This window comes from Medicago sativa, chromosome 7, assembly GCF_051527215.1.
Source record: "Medicago sativa cultivar Bolivia chromosome 7, Bolivia_mono, whole genome shotgun sequence".
Lineage (NCBI taxonomy): Eukaryota > Viridiplantae > Streptophyta > Magnoliopsida > Fabales > Fabaceae > Medicago > Medicago sativa.
Window position 1 is genome coordinate 27,097,536 of NC_140755.1, and position 24,932 is coordinate 27,122,467.

General features: G+C 32.5%; 2 protein-coding genes and 1 long non-coding RNA gene across 3 annotated transcripts; 1 reads left to right on the forward strand and 2 right to left on the reverse strand.

Annotated features, from left to right (window-relative positions):
- Positions 1–448: 448 nt before the first annotated feature.
- On the reverse strand, positions 449–1,769 carry LOC146905270 (uncharacterized). The gene is made up of 2 exons (XM_085728501.1): positions 1,577–1,769; positions 449–719 (listed from the first exon to the last, which is right to left on the reverse strand). Exons 1-2 carry the CDS (start codon positions 1,755–1,757, stop codon positions 592–594), a joined length of 309 nt encoding a protein of 102 aa, XP_085584627.1. The 5' UTR covers positions 1,758–1,769; the 3' UTR covers positions 449–591.
- Positions 1,770–9,586: 7,817 nt separating this feature from the next.
- On the reverse strand, positions 9,587–10,189 carry LOC146905271 (uncharacterized). Its single transcript, XR_015018869.1, has 2 exons — positions 9,901–10,189; positions 9,587–9,804 (listed from the first exon to the last, which is right to left on the reverse strand). It is a non-coding gene; the product is annotated as an uncharacterized LOC146905271 (long non-coding RNA).
- Positions 10,190–20,729: 10,540 nt separating this feature from the next.
- Positions 20,730–22,346, forward strand: LOC146905272 (uncharacterized). Its single transcript, XM_085725859.1, has 2 exons — positions 20,730–21,180; positions 21,620–22,346. The coding sequence occupies exons 1-2, from the start codon at positions 20,997–20,999 to the stop codon at positions 21,955–21,957; spliced, it is 522 nt and encodes a 173-aa protein (XP_085581985.1). The 5' UTR covers positions 20,730–20,996; the 3' UTR covers positions 21,958–22,346.
- Positions 22,347–24,932: the final 2,586 nt, after the last annotated feature.

A 24,932-nucleotide genomic window follows, 5' to 3' on the forward strand; every position in this document is an offset into this window, starting at 1 on the left:
CATAATTGAGTAAAATGATCTGATACATCTATCGGGGCGGCGGTGGAATGACCAATCCAACGGAGAATACAGTTCCAGACCGTTCCAAAGTAAAAGTGATGTAAAAATAAATGATTAACAATTTCTGAAGAGCCGCATCCAATAACACACAGACAAGAATCAGAATTAAGAACACTACGCCGCAACAAGTTATCTTTGGATGGCAGTCTATTCCGAAACAGATGCCAAGCAAAAACCATAACCTAAATCTCTAAATTCTTTGAAGATCAAATCAATTTTTAAAAGAAATCTAAAACAAACACAGCCTAAATCTAAGATAGCTGGTGCGCAAGGGGATCACTTTTTCAAGACGGTGCTCCTGCCCTAGCAGAGCGTTCTCTCTAAACAAAGGATTATCAACTTTTTCGAAATCTTACGTGAAATATAGAAGGAGAATGAACAATTCATCTACATAGTCGTATAGTGTCTTTATTTATTTATTATAGTAGGTAATTATTATTACACCATGATATCATTGTTTTCCATTTCTTCTATGAGTTCATGATGGCATAATATAACAATACATATGATCTTTTCAATGAAATTGACAACTTAATCTATATTGTAGAACTCAGCTGTGCATTGACAAGATAAATTAATGCACTTCGGAAATAGATCAATTGGACACAGATCTTCTGGACATTCATTGCTAAAAAGGCATGGAAGAACATCAGGGATGCCTAATAAGAACAAAATAAATGTTAATATAGGTGATGGAATATTATATATAAATTATAGGGTTAGATAAATTTTTACATACATGTTGTTTGAAGAAGTTAAAATGGATTTAGATTAATCAAAAGACCAGCACAGAAATGGCTAAGTCAAAGTATAACAAATTCAACTTAAAAACATTATAGGAAACTTCAAAAATGTCAAACGAACTTTGTTTTTAGTCATCATACAAAAAGTAACATGTTTTGATCCCTATATTTTTTTAACATGTAATAAATTAAATATTAATTTTTCTAAACATCAAATTTTGACCTAAAATTCAAATTTTGAAGTAATTTTTTTCAGAGGAACTTTGTATTATTATGTTCTAAATAAATATGTCAAGAACTATACGAACGTTTAAAAGTTTAGGTATAATTAATCAAATTTTAATTTTACAAGGACTAAAAATTTATGTTTTGGAAAATTTTATAGGAAATTTCTAAAATGTTGAATGAATTTTGTTTTTAGTCCTTATAAAAAAAAGTGACATGTTTTGATCATTATATTTTTTAACATGTAATGAATTAAATATTAATTTTTCAAAACACCAAAATTTCAAGATCAAAAGTACTAAAATTTTTGACCTAAAAATCAAATTTTGAACTATTTTGTGGAGGAACTTTGTATGATGTAATAAATAAGTATGTAAAAAATCATTCAAAAGTTTAAAATTTTATGTGCTGAAAAATTTTATAAGGACAAAACATGTCACTTTTTTTATGAAGATTAAAAACAAAATGACTATATTTATAAGACCAAAAACTTTAATTTAACCCTAAGTTAAATTAGAAATTTGAAAATGATATGAAACACTGCTCACTTTGGTTGGTTGCGACCATAAATAGGGAGACAAAGATGAGTAAAGCAAAAAAGAAATATAGGATTCGAGCCATACTTTTTTCTTTTTGCATGTAATAAATGGAAAATATTTTGATTAATTTATACAAAAAAGTAATGTGTTTTTTTTTAATGGTGTCCGGAGTCTTGCATATATTATGCATTATCCTTATCAACTGAGTTAAGTTTACGGAAATAAAGTAATGTGTTGTTAACTTCAATGAAATAGTTTTTAACCCTCAGGGGCTGCATGAAATCGATAAAAAAAAAAATTGGAATTATTGGTAAATGTTTATATATTACATCAATCTGTCCTGTCTATCTCTTTTCAAGTTCAACTGATCACTTAATTTTATTAAATATATCGTATAAAAAATTTAATAATCATCAAAGATCATTCATTTTTTTTATTAAACTTCTAATATATATTTTATTTCTCTTTTAGCTTTTTATGGTAGAGAGGAGACACATATAAAAATCTTTGGGCAGAAATCATTCACCAAACAGGTGAAAATATTTATTATTGAGAAATAAAAATAACCATAAGATAATGTTTTTTGATTGACAATTTTATGAGATCAAAGACAATAAATATTGTAACATCCCATTTTTTCCATACTTGTCACACATGTTAGAAATAAGACCATCCTTAATAGAAGACAAAGTCTAAAAAAATTAAAACAATAAAAGAAAACTAAATTAGACTTACCTTGACCTAATCTTAATAATTAAAATATTTTTCACCGATTACCTTATCGAAATATCAAAAATCCCAGGCAACAGCGCCAAAAACTTGATGGACGAAATTGTCAAATGCGCCAAATTGTAACAAGTAATAAAGTAGTAAGTTTATCGTTCTCCACAGGGATTGTCGTTCAACTTAGTAATTAATAAAACTTATTTTAAAGTGTGAAGTAAATTTGAATAGAGTTGCAGGGTTGAATTACTGTGCCAAATGCGAGATTAAGTTTTGTGATTCAGATAATTAACGGTGATTAGGGAATCCTTTGAATCCCTCATTCGTCTTTGTTAGAGTTAAACTCTAAAAAATAAACAGTTATGTGTGCTACTTATGATTTAATGAAACAAGCGGATAAAATTCTCATGAAGCTTCTCACAACAACTATGTGTTGGACCAACCTAGGTTGTGTGCGACAGTTGTCCAAAGAAGGGAGTATTTAAACGGCCGGAATTCAAACATGAACTTCCTAACATCAATAAAAAGGGGTAATTAGAAAAGCAATGGAACTGATATAATTTTGGGTTGTTAGTGCCTATTTTATCCTACGGGTCACTCTTCAAGATTACACACTTAGTTAACCAATTGAAAAAAGCATTAAAGAACAGGCATAATCTAATTTAAATCGGGCACAATAGAAACATAAACTAAATGAAAACTTTATTGATAATATCCAACATACATAAAAAAAAGTAATAGAAAAACATACTCTAAAGAGAACAAGAGAAGGAAGAAATCCTGCCTTGAAGCTTTGATGCTTGACCCTTGCCTTGAACTGTCAGTGTTTTGAATAAAAAATAATGAGTGCAAGGGCTCTATTTATAACAATTCATTGGGTAGGGTTTAGGAGAAGAAAATTGGGCTTTTTGCACCGATTCAACTTGGAAAACAAGTTGCAGGTAAAAAATACCTGCAGCCGGGCGCTGCGCTAATGGCACCCAGGGCAGTAGCACCACTACATCAGGCGCTAATGGCGCATGGCCAGCGCTAATGGCACTTGAGGCATTCCCTAATGTGCGAAATCTTTCGTTTTCTCCCGTTTTCGATCGTTCTTTCCTCTGGAAACTTCTAGGAAATTGAAATGAAATTTCTTCACTTTGTATTGTCTTCAAAAACCTTCTAGAAACTATAGACTTCAATCATCATATATCCTTGATCCTTCTTGTGATGTCTTGATTTGTCGATTTACATGATTTCTCACTACAAAACGCTCAAAACACCTATGGAGTTGCATGATCTAAGATAAAAGTGAAATACAATGACTCAAGTTAAAACAATACAATATGTTCTTCAAACCATTAACAACTCCTCTATCTCTCAACTTATTTGCCTTCAAATTCAAAGATGAGTATCAAAAACATAGCCAAAAATGTCATATGATGCTCTGTCACCAATCCCACTCATAAAAAGTTTAGGTGTGACCAAAATGTTATCCTAAAACCACCACCAATTGGTGAATTTAATCATATCCACAAACTGGAGCACGTACATCTCATTCTGCAAAAAGATATGAGCATTTCGGGATCTCCACAAGGATCACACAACATCTTGCCAGATTAATAAAAAAAACCTAACCTGTCTTGCCCCCACCACCCACCACCTAAGTCTAACATAGTACTAAGAAGACTCGCTAAATCTCTTGGTAAAACAAACTCCCACCCCAACCATCTAAACACATGATAACACACTTGGTCCAAAAAGGTGACAAAAAAACTCTACAGGCTCATTACAGAAAACACATTAAATACCATCAGGATCAACTATAATTCTCCTTGAAAAGAGGTTATGTCGAGTCAGAACCTCTCTCGAAGCAGATGCCATGAAAAAAAATCACCTTGAGAGGAGACCAAGACCCCCACAACCTTGAAAGAAGTTGCACAAATTCTATTGACCTCTCGTCCACCACACTAGCTCTCATATGAAGGAATTTATAAGTTGATCTCCCTGAATAAATGCTCGGTGAATCATTGATCCATACCCAAAAATCTACACCTTCAGGGAAGGTCATACTCTCTAAAGCTTGGAGAAACTCTCCCAAAACCACAAGTTCCCACTAAAAAAGATTCCTCCTCCACTTAAGATCCCAGACCCATTCAAACCCGTCTCTCACAGTAATATCAATCACTTTAGCTTCTTTTTGTATAGAAACTTTGAACAAGCCTAGGGACATGAATTCTCAAAGGAATAGCACCCAACTAGGGACCTTTTCAAAAATCTATAGATCGACCATCTCTAACCTTCATGAGGATATTGTCAGAGAACCAATCAGTAGACTCAGGCTGACTTGTTTTCAATAAGGAGATCTTTGTCCACCTGATTGAGACACCTCTTAATCCCCCCCTGCGATGAGACCACATAGACCTTTTCACATATCTCGCTCCAATAATATCTTTCCATAGAGCCTCCCATCTTGTGATCAACCTCCAACGCCACTTTCTCAAAAGGACAAGATTAACCAATCTTAGATCTCTGATACCCAACTCTCCTTCACTCTTAAGCTTAGAAACATGTGAAATGAGATAAGTGTTGAGGATTGGATGAGAAAACCACACCAATAACAACTTGATGTGTGGAGCAAGGGATAATTAAGCAACCAAAATCAAAGTGTATGGAACAATTAACACAAGCCAAAAGTAGAAAACAACATCGAAAGAAAAGGAAGAGAGAACACAAAGAATTTGTTGACCCAGTTCGGTCCAAATTGACCTAGTCTGGGGGAGAGAGCAGCCCTCCGTTCCACTATATGATGAGTAGCGTTACAAAGAGATGGATTACAAGAATAAGTCTCCCGCCTAATTCTACCCAAATCCCAGCCTCTTCCCGTAACCAAGAGACTCAATCCTAATAGTGTTTCCCAAGGTGAATCAACCCACAAACCTTAGTTTTGTTGACAAGAGACAAACTCTATACAAACCCTAGTTTTGTTGTTGCCTTTCTAAACCCTTGTTTCAGCCCTTCTATCTCTCTTAAAATAGTCTGATACAAGGCCTATATTTATAGTAAAAGTTTTGCTTAAAATTTGGAACAAATCTGCACTGAAAATACGTTTTCTTTATTTCCTTCAGCGTACCATCGTGCCACGTTACGATTCCATCGTGGCACGAAAAATCCAGTGACTTGCCTCACGAAATTCTTCAACCATCGTTGCACGTTGCTTCTCCATCGTGGCACGTTGCTTCTGCAGAATCCTGATTTTAAGTTAACTCTCACAATTCTCCACCTTGACTTCAAATCAGTGATGATGCCAAACCATCAACCACCATTGCTGCTCTTTCCCTTGCTTCCCACTACACCAAGTAGCTCCACAAGTTTACACCCTAACCTCTTCAATCATTGGAATGCCTTCCGCCCCTTTGAAGATCCTTGTGTCCAAACTACTCAAGGAATTTTAGGTAGTTCCACAAGTACACACCTTAACCTCTTCAGCCATCGGAATGTCTTCCGCCTTCTCGAAGATCCTTGTATCCAAACTACACTAGGAATTTCAGGTAGTTCTACAAGACTACACCATACCTCTTCAATACGAGACATCTCCCGCTTCCTTGAAGATCACCTTGCATCCAATCACCTTTGGACTTTTAGGGTAATTCCACAAGCCGTGCTATACATTCTTCAACCTCCGGAATGCCTTCCGTCTTCATGAAGAAATCCCTTGCTCACCACTAGAGCATAGCACCCAAGGTCCTCCATAGTCGTACCATTCCCGGCGTGTTCAACTCCACCTAAAGCTGAGCTTCCAACCTCTCAACTAGCAAATGAGTACATCCCACTATGTCTTCAACCTTGAACCTCCACCTCAACCGGTAGATCATGAGTATTCTTACCACCGCCTCTCCAGGCTGATGTTGAGTGTTTAACGTCTCTCCAGACGACCACCGCTCTACCAGGCATCACCCCCAAGGTGAGAAACATCACCTTCATCCTCCAAACAGCACACCATCAAAGCACCTGCATCCTCATAACCCTCAGAGACAATTTGTACGGAATTACCATTAATCTCCGGACAATCCTTCTTGAAGTGACCCATCTTGTTACACTTAAAGCATTTAAACTTTGTCTTGTTACTACTCTTTCCCCGGTTACCTCTACCTCCACCATTCCCTCTTGAAACACTTAGGCCTTCCCCGTTTTCATCAACTCTCAAGTCCTTCGACTTAGTCAACTCCTTGGTTCTCAAAGCTGCTTGAACTTCTTCCAAGGTAACAGTACCTTCTTTTCCATAGAGCATGGTATCTTTAAACGATTCAAAAGATCTAGGTAGAGCACACAACAAGAGTATAGCTTTATCTTCATCCTCAAGATTCACCTCAATATTCTCCAAGTCATCAAGGATTTTGTTGAACTCCGTAAGTTGCTCCATGATGGCCTTTGACTCCACCATCTTGAATGAGTAGAGTTGTTGCTTTAGGAATTGCCGATGAGCCAAAGACTTTGTCATATACAAAGATTCCAACTTTGCCCACATCGATGCCGCGGTTTGTTCCTTTGTTACTTCTCTCAAAACTTTATCTCCGAGGCACAAGACAATGGCACTCCTGGCCTTGTCCACCATCTCGGTCTTCTCCGCTCGTGTCATGGTGACCGGTAACGAACCTTCACCCTTCAAAGCTTTCTCACACTTTTGCTGTATCAACACCGCTTCCATCTTTACCTTCCATAACCCAAAATCGTTATCGCCGGTAAACTTCTCAATATCCCACTTTGAACCCATGGTACTTGATTATCCTTTGACCCTTTCCCCACAGACGGCGCCAATTGTTGAGGATTCGATGAGAAAACCACACCAATAACAACTTGATGTGTGGAGCAAGGGATAATTAAGCAACCAAAATCAAAGTGTATGGAACAATTAACACAAGCCAAAAGTAGAAAACAACAGCGAAAGAAAAGGAAGAGAGAACACAAAGAATTTGTTGACCCAGTTCGGTCCAAATTGACCTAGTCTGGGGGAGAGAGCAGCTCTCCGTTCCACTATATGATGAGTAGCGTTACAAAGAGATGGATTACAAGAATAAGTCTCCCGCCTAATTCTACCCAAATCCCAGCCTCTTCCCGTAACCAAGAGACTCAATCCTAATAGTGTTTCCCAAGGTGAATCAACCCACAAACCCTAGTTTTGTTGCCAAGAGACAAACTCTATACAAACCCTAGTTTTGTTGTTGCCTTTCTAAACCCTTGTTTCAGCCCTTCTATCTCTCTTAAAATAGTCTGATACAAGGCCTATATTTATAGTAAAAGTTTTGCTTAAAATTTGGAACAAATCTGCACTGAAAATACGTTTTCTTTATTTCCTTCAACGTACCATCGTGCCACGTTACGATTCCATCGTGGCACGAAAAATCCAGTGACTTGCCTCACGAAATTCTTCAACCATCGTGGCACGTTGCTTCTCCATCGTGGCACGTTGCTTCTGCAGAATCCTGATTTTAAGTTAACTCTCACAATAAGAATATGCAAAGTTTATACATGACACAATAGCCCCCTGTTCAATCATTTCAACGAGCACTTAAGCAACAATTTTAACCATCAAATCTAATTTGTGCAATTGTTTGTTGATATTATATCATCGTGAAAGGGTACGAACAAAGAATGCAATACTTATTGCATTTAGGTAGGAATTAGACATATGTATATACAAGACTTGGCAAAAAGAAAAAATGACCCATACAATTGAAGGGTTAATGTCATTAACTTGCATAAATTATTCTAGCATGTATTCATAATTTTATGATCATTCAATCAATCATATAGTATCGTTGGATAACAATTTTCAAGTTCATTATAATACAAATATGATAAATTTTGAAATAAATGTACTTTTTTAGATGGCTTTCCTCACTATGAGATTCAACGAGAGTATCTTTAGTAATATTGAAATCTCTTCTCATGCTCATTCTTTATTATCATTGTACTTAGGGTACTCAATTGAGGAGATAAATTTTAAGCTTTGCATCCTCCAATGGTGGATAATTTCATCCTCTTAGGTGTTCTCCCAATTTTTAGTCCTCTTCTCATTGGTATAAACTGTAACTCTCCTAGATACTTCAGCCTTTTCGTTATTGTCGTAAGCCAAAAACCTATAACCTCTTTGTCACCGGTGGAATGAGATACTCAACTAGAGTTTATATTGATTATGACATACTTGATAACTTCAAGCCAACTAATTAAGAATTCTGGAATTTCTTTGTCGGATGTCATTAAGGAAGATGTCAAGGCTAATTTTTTTATGGTTTAGATGAAAGATGTGGCTTAATACTACTAAGAACATGTACTTTTGAAGTACAATGGTGATTGAGATTTGTATGAAGAGTTTTTAGCTCATTTTTGTTTTTGATAAATGAAAAAAGGGTAGCCGTAGCACCTCAAATGAAAACTAGATTGACAACTCATTCTAGTCAAGGCATTCATTCTATATATACAGCAACCCATTTCATTTTCAGTCAGGTTCCACTAAATACTTCCGAAGTTACGTTGATTGGTCTAATTTTTTACTAAGTACGGATAAACTATGAGCTTGAGACATTGAGACAATTTTTTAGTTTATACTACCTCCGTCCCTAATTATAGGGCCCTTTTGAAAAAATAACGGGAATTAAGATAGTGCATATTTGTATTAAATATGTTTGTAATTACTATTGTTTTTACAATTTTATCCTTTAAGAGAGAGGGTTGTTTATGTTTTCAACATGTTATTTATTGTTGATTGAAGAAAAAGATGTATAATAAATAGGGGCATGTATGTAAAGAAATAATTAATGTAGTTGGAAATAGCAAAGGGGTCTTATAAAAAGGGACAAAAAAATTTCTCAAAAGGGTCTTATAATTAGGGACGGAGGTCCGTCCCTAATTATAGGACCCTTTTGAGAAATTTTTTTGTCTCTTTTTATAAGACCCTTTTGGTATTTCCAAGTACATTAATTAATTCTTTACCAACATACCCCTATTTATTTATATCTTTTTCTTCAATCAACATTAAATATTACATTGAAAACATAAACTAACTCTCTCTTTTAAAGGATAAAATTGTAAAAACAATACTAATTACTAACAAATTTATTACACTTATCAATTTTCTTAATATGCGTTATTTTTTCAAAAGGGTCTTATAATTAGGGACGGAGGTAGTATCAATCAACAATATTTATGATTCTTTAGTTTATATCAATCAACAACCATTTTTTAATGATTCTTTAAGTACATTTTCCTTTAATAATTTTTTAGTTTATATCAATCAACAATATTATGCAAAATATGGAAGCAGAATGAATAATTTATCTACGTAATCATTTATTGTCTTTATTTCTTCTATTAGTGCATGAAGGGAACATACATGCATAAGTACAATACAACTTAATTGTCCTCCCAAAAACTGCATCGACATAATAAATTGATGCACTTGGGAAAAAGATGAATGGGACACATATCTCTTGGACAGTCAGTATTCAAAACGCAAGGAATAACATCATCAATGCCTAACAAGAACAAAATAAATGTTACTAAAAAGCGATGAAATAGTGTATAGTATAATTTATATTATAAATTTTAAAATGGTTTGAAAAATTACTCACTTTGGTGGGTTGCAACAAGAAATGGAGAAAGAAGGATAATTAAAGCATAGAAAAAACATCGGATTTGAACCATAATTTTTCTCCTTTGCATTACTTAATAGAAATTGTTTTTTTTTTTTGAAGGAAAATAGAAATTGTTTTATCACTTTATAAGAAACAAATTCATTTTTTTAAAAACTCCATTTAAATTGTTTTTAGCCTTTAGGAGTTCCAAGAAGCCATTCATGAACATCTTAATAGTACATCAAATTTTTTTTAGCTCTTTCTGTTACACACTTGATCACTTGTGTTTTCTAATGATCTCACATGAAAAGCTTGATTCTCATCAAATTTCATTCTTTTTTTTTATTAAACTTTTATTATATTTTTAACTCTCTATTTAGCTTTTCATGATAGATTAAAGCATAAAAAAACATTGGATTCGAGCCACACATTATCTCTTTTACTTATAATTAAAAAAATTGTTTGATCACTTTATAAGAAACAATTCCATGCTCTGGTAACTCCAATTAAATTGTTTTTAACCATTTGGATTTACATGAAGACGTTCATAAAATTGGCACTATTGGTAAATGTTTTAATATATATAGTACATCAATGTGTTGTTTTTTCCTCTTTTGGTTACTCAATTGATCACTTATATTTTGTAAAGATCTCACATAAAAATCTTGATGATCATAAAAGTTCTTATTCTTTTTTATTAAACTTTCGGTATATTTTTTATTTCTCTTTTAACTTTTCATGATAGACAACAAACACATTTAAAAATAGAAATAATAGTGACGAATGATGAAAAGTTTTGGGTAAAAATAATGTTTCGAAGAGATGACAACGTGTTTTTTGAGAAATTAAAAGTACCGTAGGATAGTATTTTTTATTGACAATATTATATGTGTCGCACCACCCAATTCCCCTTTGCCTAGTCTAGTCTTCTCTTGAGGCCCCGGATGGTGTTTTACGTTCAAGTCTATACCTGAAATGTGTCTTGTTGTCTGTTGACAGGGAAGGTGGCACGCCGGATCTTGCTAGTTAGTTCTTCTTGAAGAATTACAAGATGTTGACCCTAGTGATCTTGGAAAGTGGTTCGGCCTCTAACCACATTGTAAAGTAGTGCACCTTCCTGATTAAATACTTTAATCCCCGAGGGGCCTTTGGGAAAGGTTCGAGGATATCCATTTCCCACCTCGCGAACAGCCATGGAGATGATATTACGTTGTGTTTGGTTGGAGGCGCCACGTGCATATCCCCATGTCGTTGGCATTTGTCGTATGTTTTTACGTGTTCTTTAGCATACATGTTCAATAAAAGCTAGTAGTACCCGACCCTTAGGGATTTCGTTGCTAAAGGGTATAATCGTCTTGTTTCCTCCTTTCCTCTTATATCTTGCTAGCTTAAAGACTTTGTCCATCTTAAGATTCTTTTCACGGGAAGTGTATTCGAACCTTACTACCCGGAATCATCAGAACCATTGCCTCGTCAGAGTCTAGCTAGGCACGATTCATATTCGGACAGGTTGTTGGTGGTCACAAAATTTAAACGGGGTGAAACTTGGATTTCTAGGTTTTCATCATGTTCCAATAAGATTTTTGTTTCACACCCCTTGACGTTTGACTATACTTCAGTGTATATAGTCCAATCATGGGATGATTTTGGTTCCCACGATGCCATCTATCTTATGAAGTTTTCTAGGGTCCTACAAGACACATAACCCACAATGAATTTTGACAATTAAATCATCCACATTGTCATTCTTCTGATGAGGTCCACCATTGTGTCAGTCTAGATCATTATTTGGTGTGCCACAAAGTATTGTCTGAGTTTTCCATATCTCAAAGGTTAAGGCGTTGAACCCCGTACTTTGATCTCAGAGGTTCCATATTTATTATCACTTGGAATTTGATCAGGTTGACTTCGATACCCTATTTTGTAGGTAAAGACCTAGGAATTTCCTAACACGGACTCCAAAGGTGAATTTTTCTAGGTTAAGGTGCATGTCATGCCTTCAGACCTCTTTAAATGCCTCCAGGATATAGGTTTCCTGGTCCAGTCCTTCAAGAAATTTTACGATCATGTCGTACATAGAAACTTCCAACATTTTCCTGGCTTGATATTTTAAAGACTTTATTCAACATTCTTTAGTATGTTGCCCCTACGTTCATCTGGCCAAAAGGCATCATTATATATCAAATGTTGTATGGGCCAGTCATGAAAGTCATCTTGTCATGATCCAAAGGTATATGCTTGTACCAGGAAAACGCGTCTAGGAGTGAGAGTAGCTTGAATTCGGACAAGTTGGGGTACCAACTTATTTATATTGGTAAGAGGATACACATCTTTGTGGCACACTTTATTTAGGTCACAGTAGTCGGCACATTCACCACTTTTTGAACTTTATTGCAAGCATTACGTTTGCAAACCAAGTTGTATATGTACCTATTTATGAACCCGAATTTAAAAGGCCCGCGACAACCTTCTTTATTGCTTCAACCTTTTTGGGGGTTGTTTCCTTCTTTTTATGTGCAATGTAAGGGGTATATTTGTTTATTGGCAGCTTGTGGTAATCTATTTGAGGTTCTATCCCCTAGAATTTCATTTACAGTCCATGCAAATGTGTATGTGTTTTCTTGAAGTGAATTTCGTCAGTTGTTATTTCATATTAGTTGGTAGGATGGCCCCTATCTAAACGGTTCTGATTAGGTCATTCTGCATATGCACCTTAATAAACTCACCATCGGGTTTTGACATTTATATCATCTTCTCAACTTCTATAGTTAATGACTCGTCCACTCCGACATCTTAAATGAACATTTTCGGCTCCAGAGAAACATCCAGATATGCTAGGTTTACCTCACTGACCTCCAAAAAATTTCTTCATCTCTCCCTTACCCGGGCCCTCTGGGACATTTTTGTCATGTCAAACTTTGTATCTCTGGGGATTTTTCAAAGATTCAAGGAAACATGCACACCCTTCTTCCAGGTCAATTAATATGGTCCTCGCAGCCCCCTTATCATTGTGATACCACATCTTGAGGTGGGTCGTTGAGGAAACCGCACCCAAGTGCCAAAGTGGGAAGTCTGATGGTGCAGTTGTATACTAAGGAGCAGTCAACCACCATGAATTGACTACTAACGGTCTTTCGTGACTCCCTCATACCAAAAGTCACATGAAATTTTACAAAACCTCAGGGCATGAAGATGATCCATAAAAACCTCAAGGATCCCGATCCTCGTATGAAGAAAGGTCTCTCTCTCTCTCTCTCTCTCTCTCTCTCTCTCTCTCTCTATATATATATATATATATATATATATATATATATATATGATACCGAAAGTGTGAAATAAGCTAGTATACATTATGTTGCATGAGGCTCCCTAGTCGATGAGGAACCTCCAAAAGTCATAGTTAGAAATCACAACCAATACCACCCGTTGGATGTGGTCGTTTAGTTTCCCACGGACCAGATAGGCATTGTTGAGGATAAAGGGGTTGTTTCCTTTTGTTCGTCAAAGTTGTGACTCCGTAATTCAGTGGAGACAACATTTCCTTCAGTTTTCTCTTGCGGGAGTTCATCTACTAGCCTCTAGATCTTTGGTATTTGTAGGTGATGGAAAGGAAAAGTGGAGGCCCCTCCCAATTGAAGGTGGAAATTGACGCAAGGTCATGTACTCAAAGATGTTGGAGGCAGATCTCATTTTGAATATGATGGGAGCAGTAGGCGACTCCTCCTCCGAGAGAGTGTTTAGTGAAGAAACAAGTGTTTCAATTTCTAGTTTGTTTTGTGGGGAAAGGTATCGGTGAGCGATTGCTGAACAAAGAATAAATGTTAACCATGGAATCTCGTTTTTTAGAAAAGGATGGAAAGGTTTTTTCTGATATTTGTTCCCTAATGAAGTTGCCATTGATCCTGTCGGACCTGATATCCTTGTTTGACAGCGTTGAAGGGCCATTAAGTAGGGTTTTTTATCACCATCAATCTCTCTTTAGGCAAATGGAAGTAGTGTACATGCACACACTCTAACGGTCAAGTGAATAAGTGCAATGGAATGATAAATATTTTATGGTAAAAGTGAATGTACTTGGCCCAATGTTTATGAGTTTAGAGGTTTGGTCCTCCAACTTTTATCTGCGAAGCTGTCTTGGAGGGACATATGTAGTCCTCAAGGGACAATTGTCAGGAGATATGGGGAAGATGATCGTAGATCCAGACTGAAGGGTCCATATTGCTTCCTGGGATCATTATTCTCATCTGGTCTTTCGTGAGCGTTATATCATGCTCATCATGGGTCATGTACAAATAGTCAATTGAAACATTTCTTAGTTTGGACTTCGACCTAAACAACAACAACAACAATAATATTAATAGAGATAAAGACACTAAGAAAAGTGATTAGTGAATTTTATGTGCTCATTTCTTTTGTGGATTTTCCTAAAATACACTCTATGTATTAATGTCTAACTTTAATTTTTCAAATTCAAAGATAAAAAACAGTATTAATAAAGGGGCATGCGGGAGTAATAAAAACTTTAACGACGTCCATTTTAAAATGGAGGGAGTAATAAATGTATCTAGAAAATTGCACAGAAATTTATATAGAAAATGCTACCATGTGTCCACGGGACACTCTTTAAGGATTATACTCCCTTCAGTCACTATTATAAGCAATACTTCACTTTTTAGGTACATTCAATAATTAATGGATCTAGTCTTTAATAAAGACTAGATACATTAATTATTCAATGAATATAATAAGTGGAATTTTTCTTATAATAGTGACCGAAGGGAGTATGTAGTAAGTTTTTATAAAAATGTGTATATTCAATGATTTGAAACTTGAAGCAGTTGACTTTTTTAAAGAATAATTTATTGATTTGGATTCTTAAAAATTGTATGGGAGACACCTGTTAATAAGACCAAATTTATATTTAGGGGCACTTTTTATTCGAAGAAAGTTTATAATTAGAAAGATAGACTAAATTGTTATTTTCGTCCCTTAACTATTTACTCCACCTGTCTCTGTATGTAAGCATCTTTTATATTTTTTCACATTTCTTAAGAAAAGTTGTTAGTGCAATTAATGTGTCTATTTTATGTGTTAATATTACCAAATTATTCTTTGTTTGTATGTCTATTAAATTTGACTTTTCAATTTTCAAGACAAGCTAATAGTATTAATTATGGGTATGTTTAGAAAAAAATAATAAATGCATCCAGTAATTTGAAAAGGGGTTTCTATTCGGAGACAAATTTTTAGTCAAAAAGGTGTTTAGATATGTGGATGGGGGAGTAATTAGTATCGCTTTGGTCCCTTAATTAAAATTTGTTCCGTTTTGGTATTTTAAGTTTATCTTCGTTACACATTTTGGTCATTTCCGTTAATTTTATTAAAAAAAATACGTTAGGGTATGTACAAGTGTCATTTTGTCATTGGCTGAAATTTGTATTCATCAATTTTTGAAAAATAGGAAGAGCACCATCAACAACAGCAAGAACAAAACTCAGCAGCAAGAACAAACAATAACAACAAAACTCATCAACAACAACAACAAAAAAATATCCAAAAACAACAACAAACAATAACAACTACCCAACAATAACAAACCAACAACAACAACAACTAGAAAAATGAGTAGCAAAAACAACAGAAAACATCAGTAGCAACAACAAAACCCTGCAGAAACATGAACAAAACTCACATAAAAGAGAAAAAAACAATTATTTTAAGGGTTAATAGTGTTTTTGGCCCCTGTAATATAGTGCACTTTTGGTTTTAACCCCTGTAAAAAAAAAAATTAGATTCCACCCTTGAAAAATGAAGATTCTTCAGGATTGGCCCCTGACCCTAATGAATCAGCAGAATCTTTGACGTGGCACCTACGTGGCTTTTTCTTTTTATTTTTCATTTTTTTTTTTTGCTTGCCACGCGTAAAAAATAGTTTACACGTAATTTATATTTAAAAAAATTCAAAAATAAAAAAAATTTAAAAAAATCTGAAAATTAATTTTCAAAATTTTAAAAAATCCATAAAATCTGAAAAAAAATTCAAAATATTTTTTTAAATTAAAAAATCGAAAAAAATATTTTTTTTCAAAAATTAAAAACATTTAGATTATATTCGAAATAAAAAAGTTTTTTTAATTTTTTCTACAAAAAATAAAAATTCTGGAAAATATTTAATTTTTAAAAATCTGGATATAAATGTTTTTAAACTCCAATTATAAAATCTGAAAAAATTCTAGTTTATTTAAATTTTTAAAATCTTAATTTCATATTTTTTTGAAAATTTTAAATTTATGAAAAATTCAGATATTGTTCTAGATTTTACGAAATTTTGAAGATTTTGAAAAATTTAAAATCAAATTTAAAAAAGATTTTACGAAAAAATATGAAATTAAGATTTTGAAATTTAAAATAAAATCAAATTTTTTATTTTGAAAATTAAATTTCAAAAATCTGAATGTTTTTTCTGATTTTAAAAAAGAAATTTTTCAAAATATCATATTTAAAAAATTAAAAAGATTAATCATTTTTAAAAAAATGAAATTTTTGAAAAAAGATTAATCATATTTACAAAAAAAATTTAAAAAACGAAAAAAATCTTAAAAATTCTAGAAAAATTAATAAAAATGAAAAAAAAGAAAATAATTCTGAAAAAATAAAAAAAAATCTGAAATAATTAGTAAAAATCTGAAAAGTTAAAAAAAATTATGGAAAAGAATCTAAATTTTTATTTTTTTTAAAATATTTACAGATTCATATATATGAAAAATATATTTTTTTTACCAGATTATTTTTTTCATATATATGAAAAAATTCTGGATATATGATTTTTTTTCTATATATATTAATTTTTAGAAAACTTCGATATATATTAATCTTTTCCAGATTTTATTATTTTTTATTAATTTTTCCAGAATTTTTCATTTTACCAGATTTTTTTATTTTTTTAATCAATTTTATTTTTATTAATTTTTCCAGATTTTTGAAAAAAATTTCAGTATTTTTCAGTTTTTTCAGATTTTATTATTTTTTATTCATTTTATCAGATTATTTTATTTTTTAATCATTTTTTATTTTTATTAATTTTACCAGAATTTTTTTTATTTTTTTCAGTTTTATTAATTTTTTTCAGATTTTTTTATTTTTTATTTTTAAATGACGTGGATATTGATTTACACGCGTGGCAAGAAAAAAAATTAAAAAAATAAAAAGAAAAAGCCACGTAGGTGCCACGTCAAAGATTCTGCTGACTCATTGGGGTCAGGGGCCAATCCTGAAGAATCTTCATTTTTCAAGGGTGGAATCTAAAAAAAAAAATTACAGGGGCTAAAACCATAAGTGCACTATATTACAGGGGCCAAAAACACTATTAACCCTTATTTTAATTCCTAAAAAATTTAAAAAAGAGTTGTGTTAACCGGTGCCCCGGGGCACTGGTTAAGGAAGTTAAAAATAGAAATATTTTATTAAAGACAACAATTTTTTGACTTTTCTAAAGTGAAACATTTCACTTTTCATCATTTTCCAATGCAAAATTTCCATATTAATCTCCTTAACTAATGCTCGGTGGCACTAGTTAACATTTCCCTTTAAAAAATTATGTTTATAAAAATAATCCAGAAAATCAAAAGGGAATTAATGTTGATTTGTAGATCTGAGCAAAGATGAGGTACAACTCATAGGTGAAGAACGAATTTGGTCGCAAACTAGAACGAGTAAGGGAAGAGCAATTTTCTTGTTTATAACCATTGAAATTAAAAGGGAATTACACGTTGAGATTTTTGTTCTCTACTTGAGAAATTGAGGATTTAATGAGTTGATTTTAGAGTTTGAGAAATAGGTCCTCGTGAGCTTAGGTCAGTTGGTATGGACAATGCATAATATATGCAAGGTCTGGGGTTTGAACCCTGGCCACTACCAAAAAAAAAAAGAGTTTGAGAGATAGAGATAAATGGGTAGAAAAGATCAGGATCTAATAAATTTGAATGATCATTGAGTGTTGTTGTTGATGGAGGTGGGGTAGTGATTTCGATTTGTATGAAGATTTTTTTTCTTGCTTTATGTTTTGTGGAGTTTTTCTTATAAAGATGGATGACGAAGATGACGAAGAAGTTGAATAAATATGATGATCTAACAAACACTAACGTTTTTCTAATAAAACTAACGGAAATGACCAAAATGTGTCGGAGATAAATTTAAGATACCAAAATGAAACAAATTTTAATTGTGGAACCAAAACGATACTAATTAAATAGTTAAGCGACGAAAATAGCAATTTAGCCATAAAGATATTGTTGAATGCAAAAGGTACTCTTTCGTTGTTGAAGGGATGAGGAGTTATTTCACCTTTTAATGTCTTCACCGACATGACACTTTCCAATGGCAGTGGCTATGCTCAGAAAGTGCACATGAATGACATGAATGCTCTTTAAATCTCCTCCAACCCAACTTCATGCTTTTCCTCAATGCCTTATCGTTTTATGTCAGCTCGAGCCAAATGCATGCAAAAATGGTACTGCTGTTAAATAAATTCAGTCAGTGAATGGTTTAAATGCAGTGGACACACAAGAGATCTAGAACCTGCTCTGCTCCATGATCATTGCCCATTGCTCATTCACTTAAAGAGGAATGTTTTCAAATACAAACTTTCATAATTTTCTTAGAACCCGGTACCTCTTATACACCATTAAATAATGTATGTGGTCTATAATAAATGTTAAATATATCATTAATTGAATGAATCAAAAATGTAAACTTTTGTTTATAATAATAATCGAATGACGTATTTTTTTATGGTCAATGCTAACTTGTGCATTAAACCACGAGTTAATTAATGAACTAAAAAAATAAATAATTTTATATAAAAAATATAAATGTTCAAACTTTGACAACATTTGTTTTTTAAAGAAAACTTTGACAACATTGAATATAATATTTTCCAGAAAATTACTTTTGTATTTAGATTTTTAACTTGTGCCTTAGAGACAAGTTAGCATTTCTCATATTTTTATTGTATACAATACTTCTTATATATGCACTTAGATGTTAGCATTTAAATTCATCCAACGGTTAAGATTAAGAGATCAATACCCTTATTAGATCAATTCAAATGCTAACATCGGATAAAGGCTATGGAATATAGAAAATGTGCAAACTTTGATTAATTTTGTAATGATGATAGAATGTGAAAATTATTTATAAAACAGGTGGAGAATTAAAAAAAACTAACTCTTACTAACTAACTTTATATATTTCTAATAGTCCCCGCAAGTTGAAAAAAGTTCACGACACTTTCAGTCTGGGATAAACAATACAACTTCTATTAACAATTAAAAAAAAATCAATCATAGGTAGATTTAGTGGAATATCGAAGGTTTAAGGTGGATTCCATAGTTTTAATACCATGTTAAGAATCTTGATAAAGGACAATAAAGATAGAAAATGCACAAATTGAAGATACATTTTGCATTTGTGATGCTCTATATAGAGAGTTAATGGATAATTAACAAATTAACCAACTAAGACCATATGCAACAGAGCACTCCATTTTGGGTGCTTAAGTAGGTCATGCATGTACACATCATCTATTTTTTTTAATTTTCAATGATATTACTTAATAAGCACTCAATCTCTCCAAACCAGCACCTTAGAAAAAAATTAATAAATAGACCATATTAATAACTCAATGTCATTGTATTTCAAAAAAGTTTAATGATTTGTGTACAATTTATTACATATGCCCCACGAAAATTAAAGAGAGAGGGTGCTTATATAGCCACCCTTCTCTACAAGCACCAACAATTTTCTCTTCACAATGAGGGTGCTTATTAATTACGGTGCTAAATAGCTGAAGCATCAACCATTGTGCTGCTCTAATAACTTTATATTCCTAATAGAGAATGGGAAGAGAATCTGAATTCATTTTCTTTACACGTTCCCTAACCTCAGTTATTTCTTATTCTAAAAAAAATAAAACTCATCTTTTGAGGAAAATGAGGAAGCAATGTTGAAACTTCTTGATAAAGTTAAGTTACTCTCGTTTTGGTGGATGAAACTATGAAAGTCTGGTTTTGATTTCGATATTAATGATTGGTGGGTTAATCCTACAATGTTTTTGGGTAACCTTCTAGTTGTTTTATTCCGTATTTCTTGCTAATTTTGTTCGTTTTTGTAATGATTTTTTGTTCTTTAGATTTCTTCTTTTGCACATCTTGTGCTGAGGAGTGATTGTTGGTTTATATTTATAATTCTATTTTGGCTTGCGAAAAAAAAATTGAACTCAAATTATTTTATTTTTTATGATTAATTTTTTTTTTCTAGGAGCTACTATTCATCAATTAACATTGCAATAGTCGTTTCGTGTTTATTTAACTCAAGATAAGGTAGTAAAGAAAAGCATGAAAGCAATAAATAAAGGGTTAATTAAGTAAATGGTCCCTATAAATATTCAGATTTTTGTTTTTAGTCCCTACAAAATAAAATCACACTTTTTAGTCCCTATAAAATTTTTCATCAACATTTTTAGTCCCTATAAAATTTTCAAACAGCATTTTTAGTCCTTATAAAATTTTTCCATCAGCATTTTTAGTCCCTTAAATGCTTAAGAAAAATGTCACAGGGACTAAAAAGTGTGATTTTATTTTGTAGGGACTAAAAACAAAACTATGAATATTTATAGGGACTAAAAACTTAATTAACCCATAAATAAATAATCCTTCCTAACATAACACACTACTCCAATACCATTTTATGAGTCTTAAGTCTTAACCTGTTGATTTTTTTTTCCGATTACTATCTTCTATTTAAACCCCCTAACACATTACTCAAATCTCCAAATAGAAGCTATCATATTCAATTCCTATTTACCTCTCCTCTCTATCCAATCAAAAGAATCTCTTACCCCTTCTCTCTCCTATTCATAACCTCCATGTCTTGCCAAATAACATTCACATGTCTTTGTTTCTAGTGAAAAAATAAAATCAAAGATAAAATCATTTCAAACTTTTTGCTTGAAATCGGTTCTCCACTAACATCTGCCCTTCTTTCTTTTATCCACACACCAAACTCATCTTCAACTAGTATTCAGAAGCTGAACCATGAATCCTCTAACTCTCTTGCTTATTTTACCTTTCTTTACTCAGTTTTTGGAAGTTGAACCTGCAAGACCAAAAGTGCTAGGGAAACCAAGATTTCCTAACTCTCAAATCAGTGTGATGGGCTTTGTTTATTGTGATTTCTGCTCAAACAACAGCTTTTCTAGACATAGCTACTTCTTGCCAGGTAATAATTTTGAATAACCTCTAGTGTTAGTTGTTTACATGTGTTAGTTCAAATAGAGTGTTTAATGTTAAGTTCTTTAAAAAAAAAAAATTTGGAGAAATTATTATAAATTAAAACCATAGCAATGACAATTTTACAATTATTTCTAACTCGATTTAATAAATTACAAAGTCAAACTCTTATCAGTCAACAGAAACCTCGTAAAATTTTAAAAAAACATTATAAAAAATAATCATTTTGTAACTTGTTGTAAAGGAATTTGAATTCTCTTAAGATTATAAAGTTAAACTCTTATTCTTGTAACTATCGTATATTACAGTGATATTAATAGTCATTTTACGACCATTTCTACGAAAGTTAAACTATTACCACTGAGTTGACAACAAAAAAAAATTAGTGTTTACTTGTTAACACATTTTTCTTTCATAATTATGTTTAGGTGCTGAGGTGAAAGTAGATTGCATGTTCAAAGCAATTTCAGCAAAAACGACAGAGCAGATTACACTGTCAGTGAACAGAACAACAAACAAATATGGAATGTACAGGATTGAAGTACCATCAGTTGATGGAGTGAGATGTGCTGAAGGAACTGAAGTGATGTCTTCTTGCCAAGCAAATTTAATAGGGAGTTCAACCACTGCTTGCAATGTTCCTGGATACAAAAGCACTGCTAATGTGATATCAGTCAAAGCAAGAAAAACAAATCTCTGCATATATAGTCTTAATGCTTTAAATTTTAGACCATCTAAGAAGGACACTGGTCTATGTGGTAATTGATCAAAAATAAGGAAGATTACATAATTAGCCTTGTTCTTGGCAACTAGTAATATTTTTTTTGGAGCCTATTGAGGGCATATATGCCATTTCTCAATCTCATCACCTTTATTGTTTTGATGTATTATTGTCATATCATGTTATGGTAAAGAGAATAACATGCATGTAGAATTTGAGTGTATTCGATTTTTACAGTTTTTATAGAAATATGTTAGTTGTTAGTATGTTATATATATTAGTATTCGGTTTGGAGTTTCAACAATGTTTTCTTGAAGTTCGTTTTATTGTCCTAGCTCAACCACTTGAGTTACGCCTTAGTTACATTTGATTCATGTAATTGATTCTTACTGGTGAAATGTTCTTGATGTATATGTATATAATTTCTTTTGTGATATTATGTATGAGTCTTGTTAACGAGCGCTCCTGTGACACTCTGTATTTTAAATTAAGTAATTATTCTTTAAAAATGTCAAAGTTTTCAATTTTCAATGCACTTTATTACACAAACTTTCATAAAAATTTATTATTTAGGGTGTGTTTGGTATAGGAGAGAAATTGTGAAGAGAGAAGTATGTAAGAGAGAGTATAGGAAGAGAGAAATAGGTGAGAAATAGAGTAGATTTGACATATTGTTTGGTATAAGAGAGAAATGAGAGAAATAGAGAAGAAAGAAGTGTGTTAAACTTTTGAAAAGACCAAAATATCTTTTTACTAAACTTTAATATACAATTTTATTATATCTGAATTAATTTCTTATAAAAATTGATATAATTTTTTACATTAATTTAATTAAGAAATTAAGTTATTTTCTTACAAAGAAATTTAATAACTTATTTACTTAATTAATTATTTTTTTTAAAATTTTATAATTTAGTGGGCTAAACTATTTTTTTATTTTTAATTTGGCTAAACTATTTCATTAGTTAACTAAATAGTAGTTTAATTTTATTTATTATAATATAAGAGGAATCAAAGAGGTTAAAGGCAGAGAGTTGAATTTTAGCTTCTTTGTTCACGTGCTACAACGAAAAACTTGAAAACAGTACAATATAATTGTATGTCACCATGGACAATTTTGGAAAAGAGACAAAAGTTCATCCTTCTACTCCATTTCCCAGCGGTTCCAAAGAGAAATAAAACAGCGTGGGTCCCACAATATTTGGTCTCTCTCTTCAATCTCTCTTTTAAACCAAACAGGAGAAGCAGCTTATCTCTATCCAAATTCTCTCTTCCCTCTTTCTCTCTCTTATTTCTTCTCTACCAAACATAGTGTTAAAGTCCTAAACCAATGCTCTAAGGACGTTAATTAACATTTCTCTAAAGTTATACACCATTGCATGTCATAAATATCATATATATAAATAAATTGACAGTTTTTTCTCCTAGAAAAAATTGACACTTTTTGAGAGAAGAGAGAGTGCACGTTATCAACTTGGGACCTTTTCATAAACCACGACAATGCAAGAAACATATCACATGAACCCAATTGTAGCTCTACTCAATTACTAATTCCATGTCAAGACAATGGCATTATTATGCACCCAAGAAATATGCTCCAAACTATTATTTGAGAACTGCAAATTGACAATTACTAATGCAATCATTGATTAAGACATGAAATCTTGATATTATATAATATAATTATCCTCAGGTAATATAATCGAAAATAATAATCAAAATTAGTGATATTGAGTGTAGCTAAATTCAACTATTTTACTTTATTTTCGTATAAAAAAAAACCACTTTATTTAATAATGTCATTATTCTAAAATAATTCTCGATTAATATAATTTTTTTCAATGAGTCTTTTATTCATATAGAACAAGTTCTTATGAAAAGATTTTTTTTCAAAAGTTCATTTAATTTTTAATGATAAACTATTAAGAAAGATTTTGAGATTAATGAATTTGATAGAAATATGGTATATCATATAGCATATTGCTTTCAATTACCAATAGGTCATCAACATATAAGCAGATAAGTATCAGATTATTACATTTGCTATTCTTCACATACACACCATATTCAGTTTTGCCTTTGACAAATTCTTTTTGAACTAGAAAGTTGCCAATCACTATGTTCCAGACTCTTGAAGGTCACTTCAATCCATACTGAGTCTTTTGTAATCTGAACATCATATTTTCCTTCCCTTTAACCTTGAATCTTGGAGGTTTGATAAGTGCTAAAAAGTGTTAATTTCATGTTATATTTTAAGCACTTTTTGTTACTTGTTTTGCAAGTTATTGAAGGAAAAGCCGAGAAATTAGCGTTAAATGCCTTATTACGCTTTATATATCTTACTCTATCCTTTTATGCAGGAATTTACCCCAAGACACTGAGCAAAGACAAAAAAATCATGAAAAAGTGCAAATTAGCAAAAGCTGGTTTTGAAGAATTCGCTATTAGCGTGTTCCACGCTATTAGCGAAATTGGTCCAGAGAGGTACGCCATTAGCGTACCTGGAGCGAAGCAGAAGCTGGGTTTGAAGAAATACGCTATTAGCGTATTATACGCTATTAGCGTAAAAGCTCCAGAAGACTACGCTATTAGCGTAGCCAGGGCGAAGAAACAGGGCAAGGACCAACGTGGCACAACCTCATTGGCCACAGCTTAAGCCGACTTGCTTCGCTAATAGCGCATATTTCGCTATTAGCGTAAGCTTACAAACTCAGCCCATTTAAATAGGATTTTTACATCTCTTTAAATAAGAATTATTCCATTAGATATTTTATAGATTCTAAGAGAGAAAATAGGGTAGATCATATAGAGTGAGAGTGATTTTGGAAGTTGGATGCTTATTCCTTTGTTGAGACATCACAAGGGGTAATGAATCCTTCCTTTTCAATCCATCCTTGCAAGGCTTCCATGATGATGTGTAGCTAAATATCCTTTGTTGGGATGAGAGGTACTTGATCCTTGCTAAACATGTAATCTTTTGATCTTGCAATATATGGTTCTAGCAATTTATATTCAATATT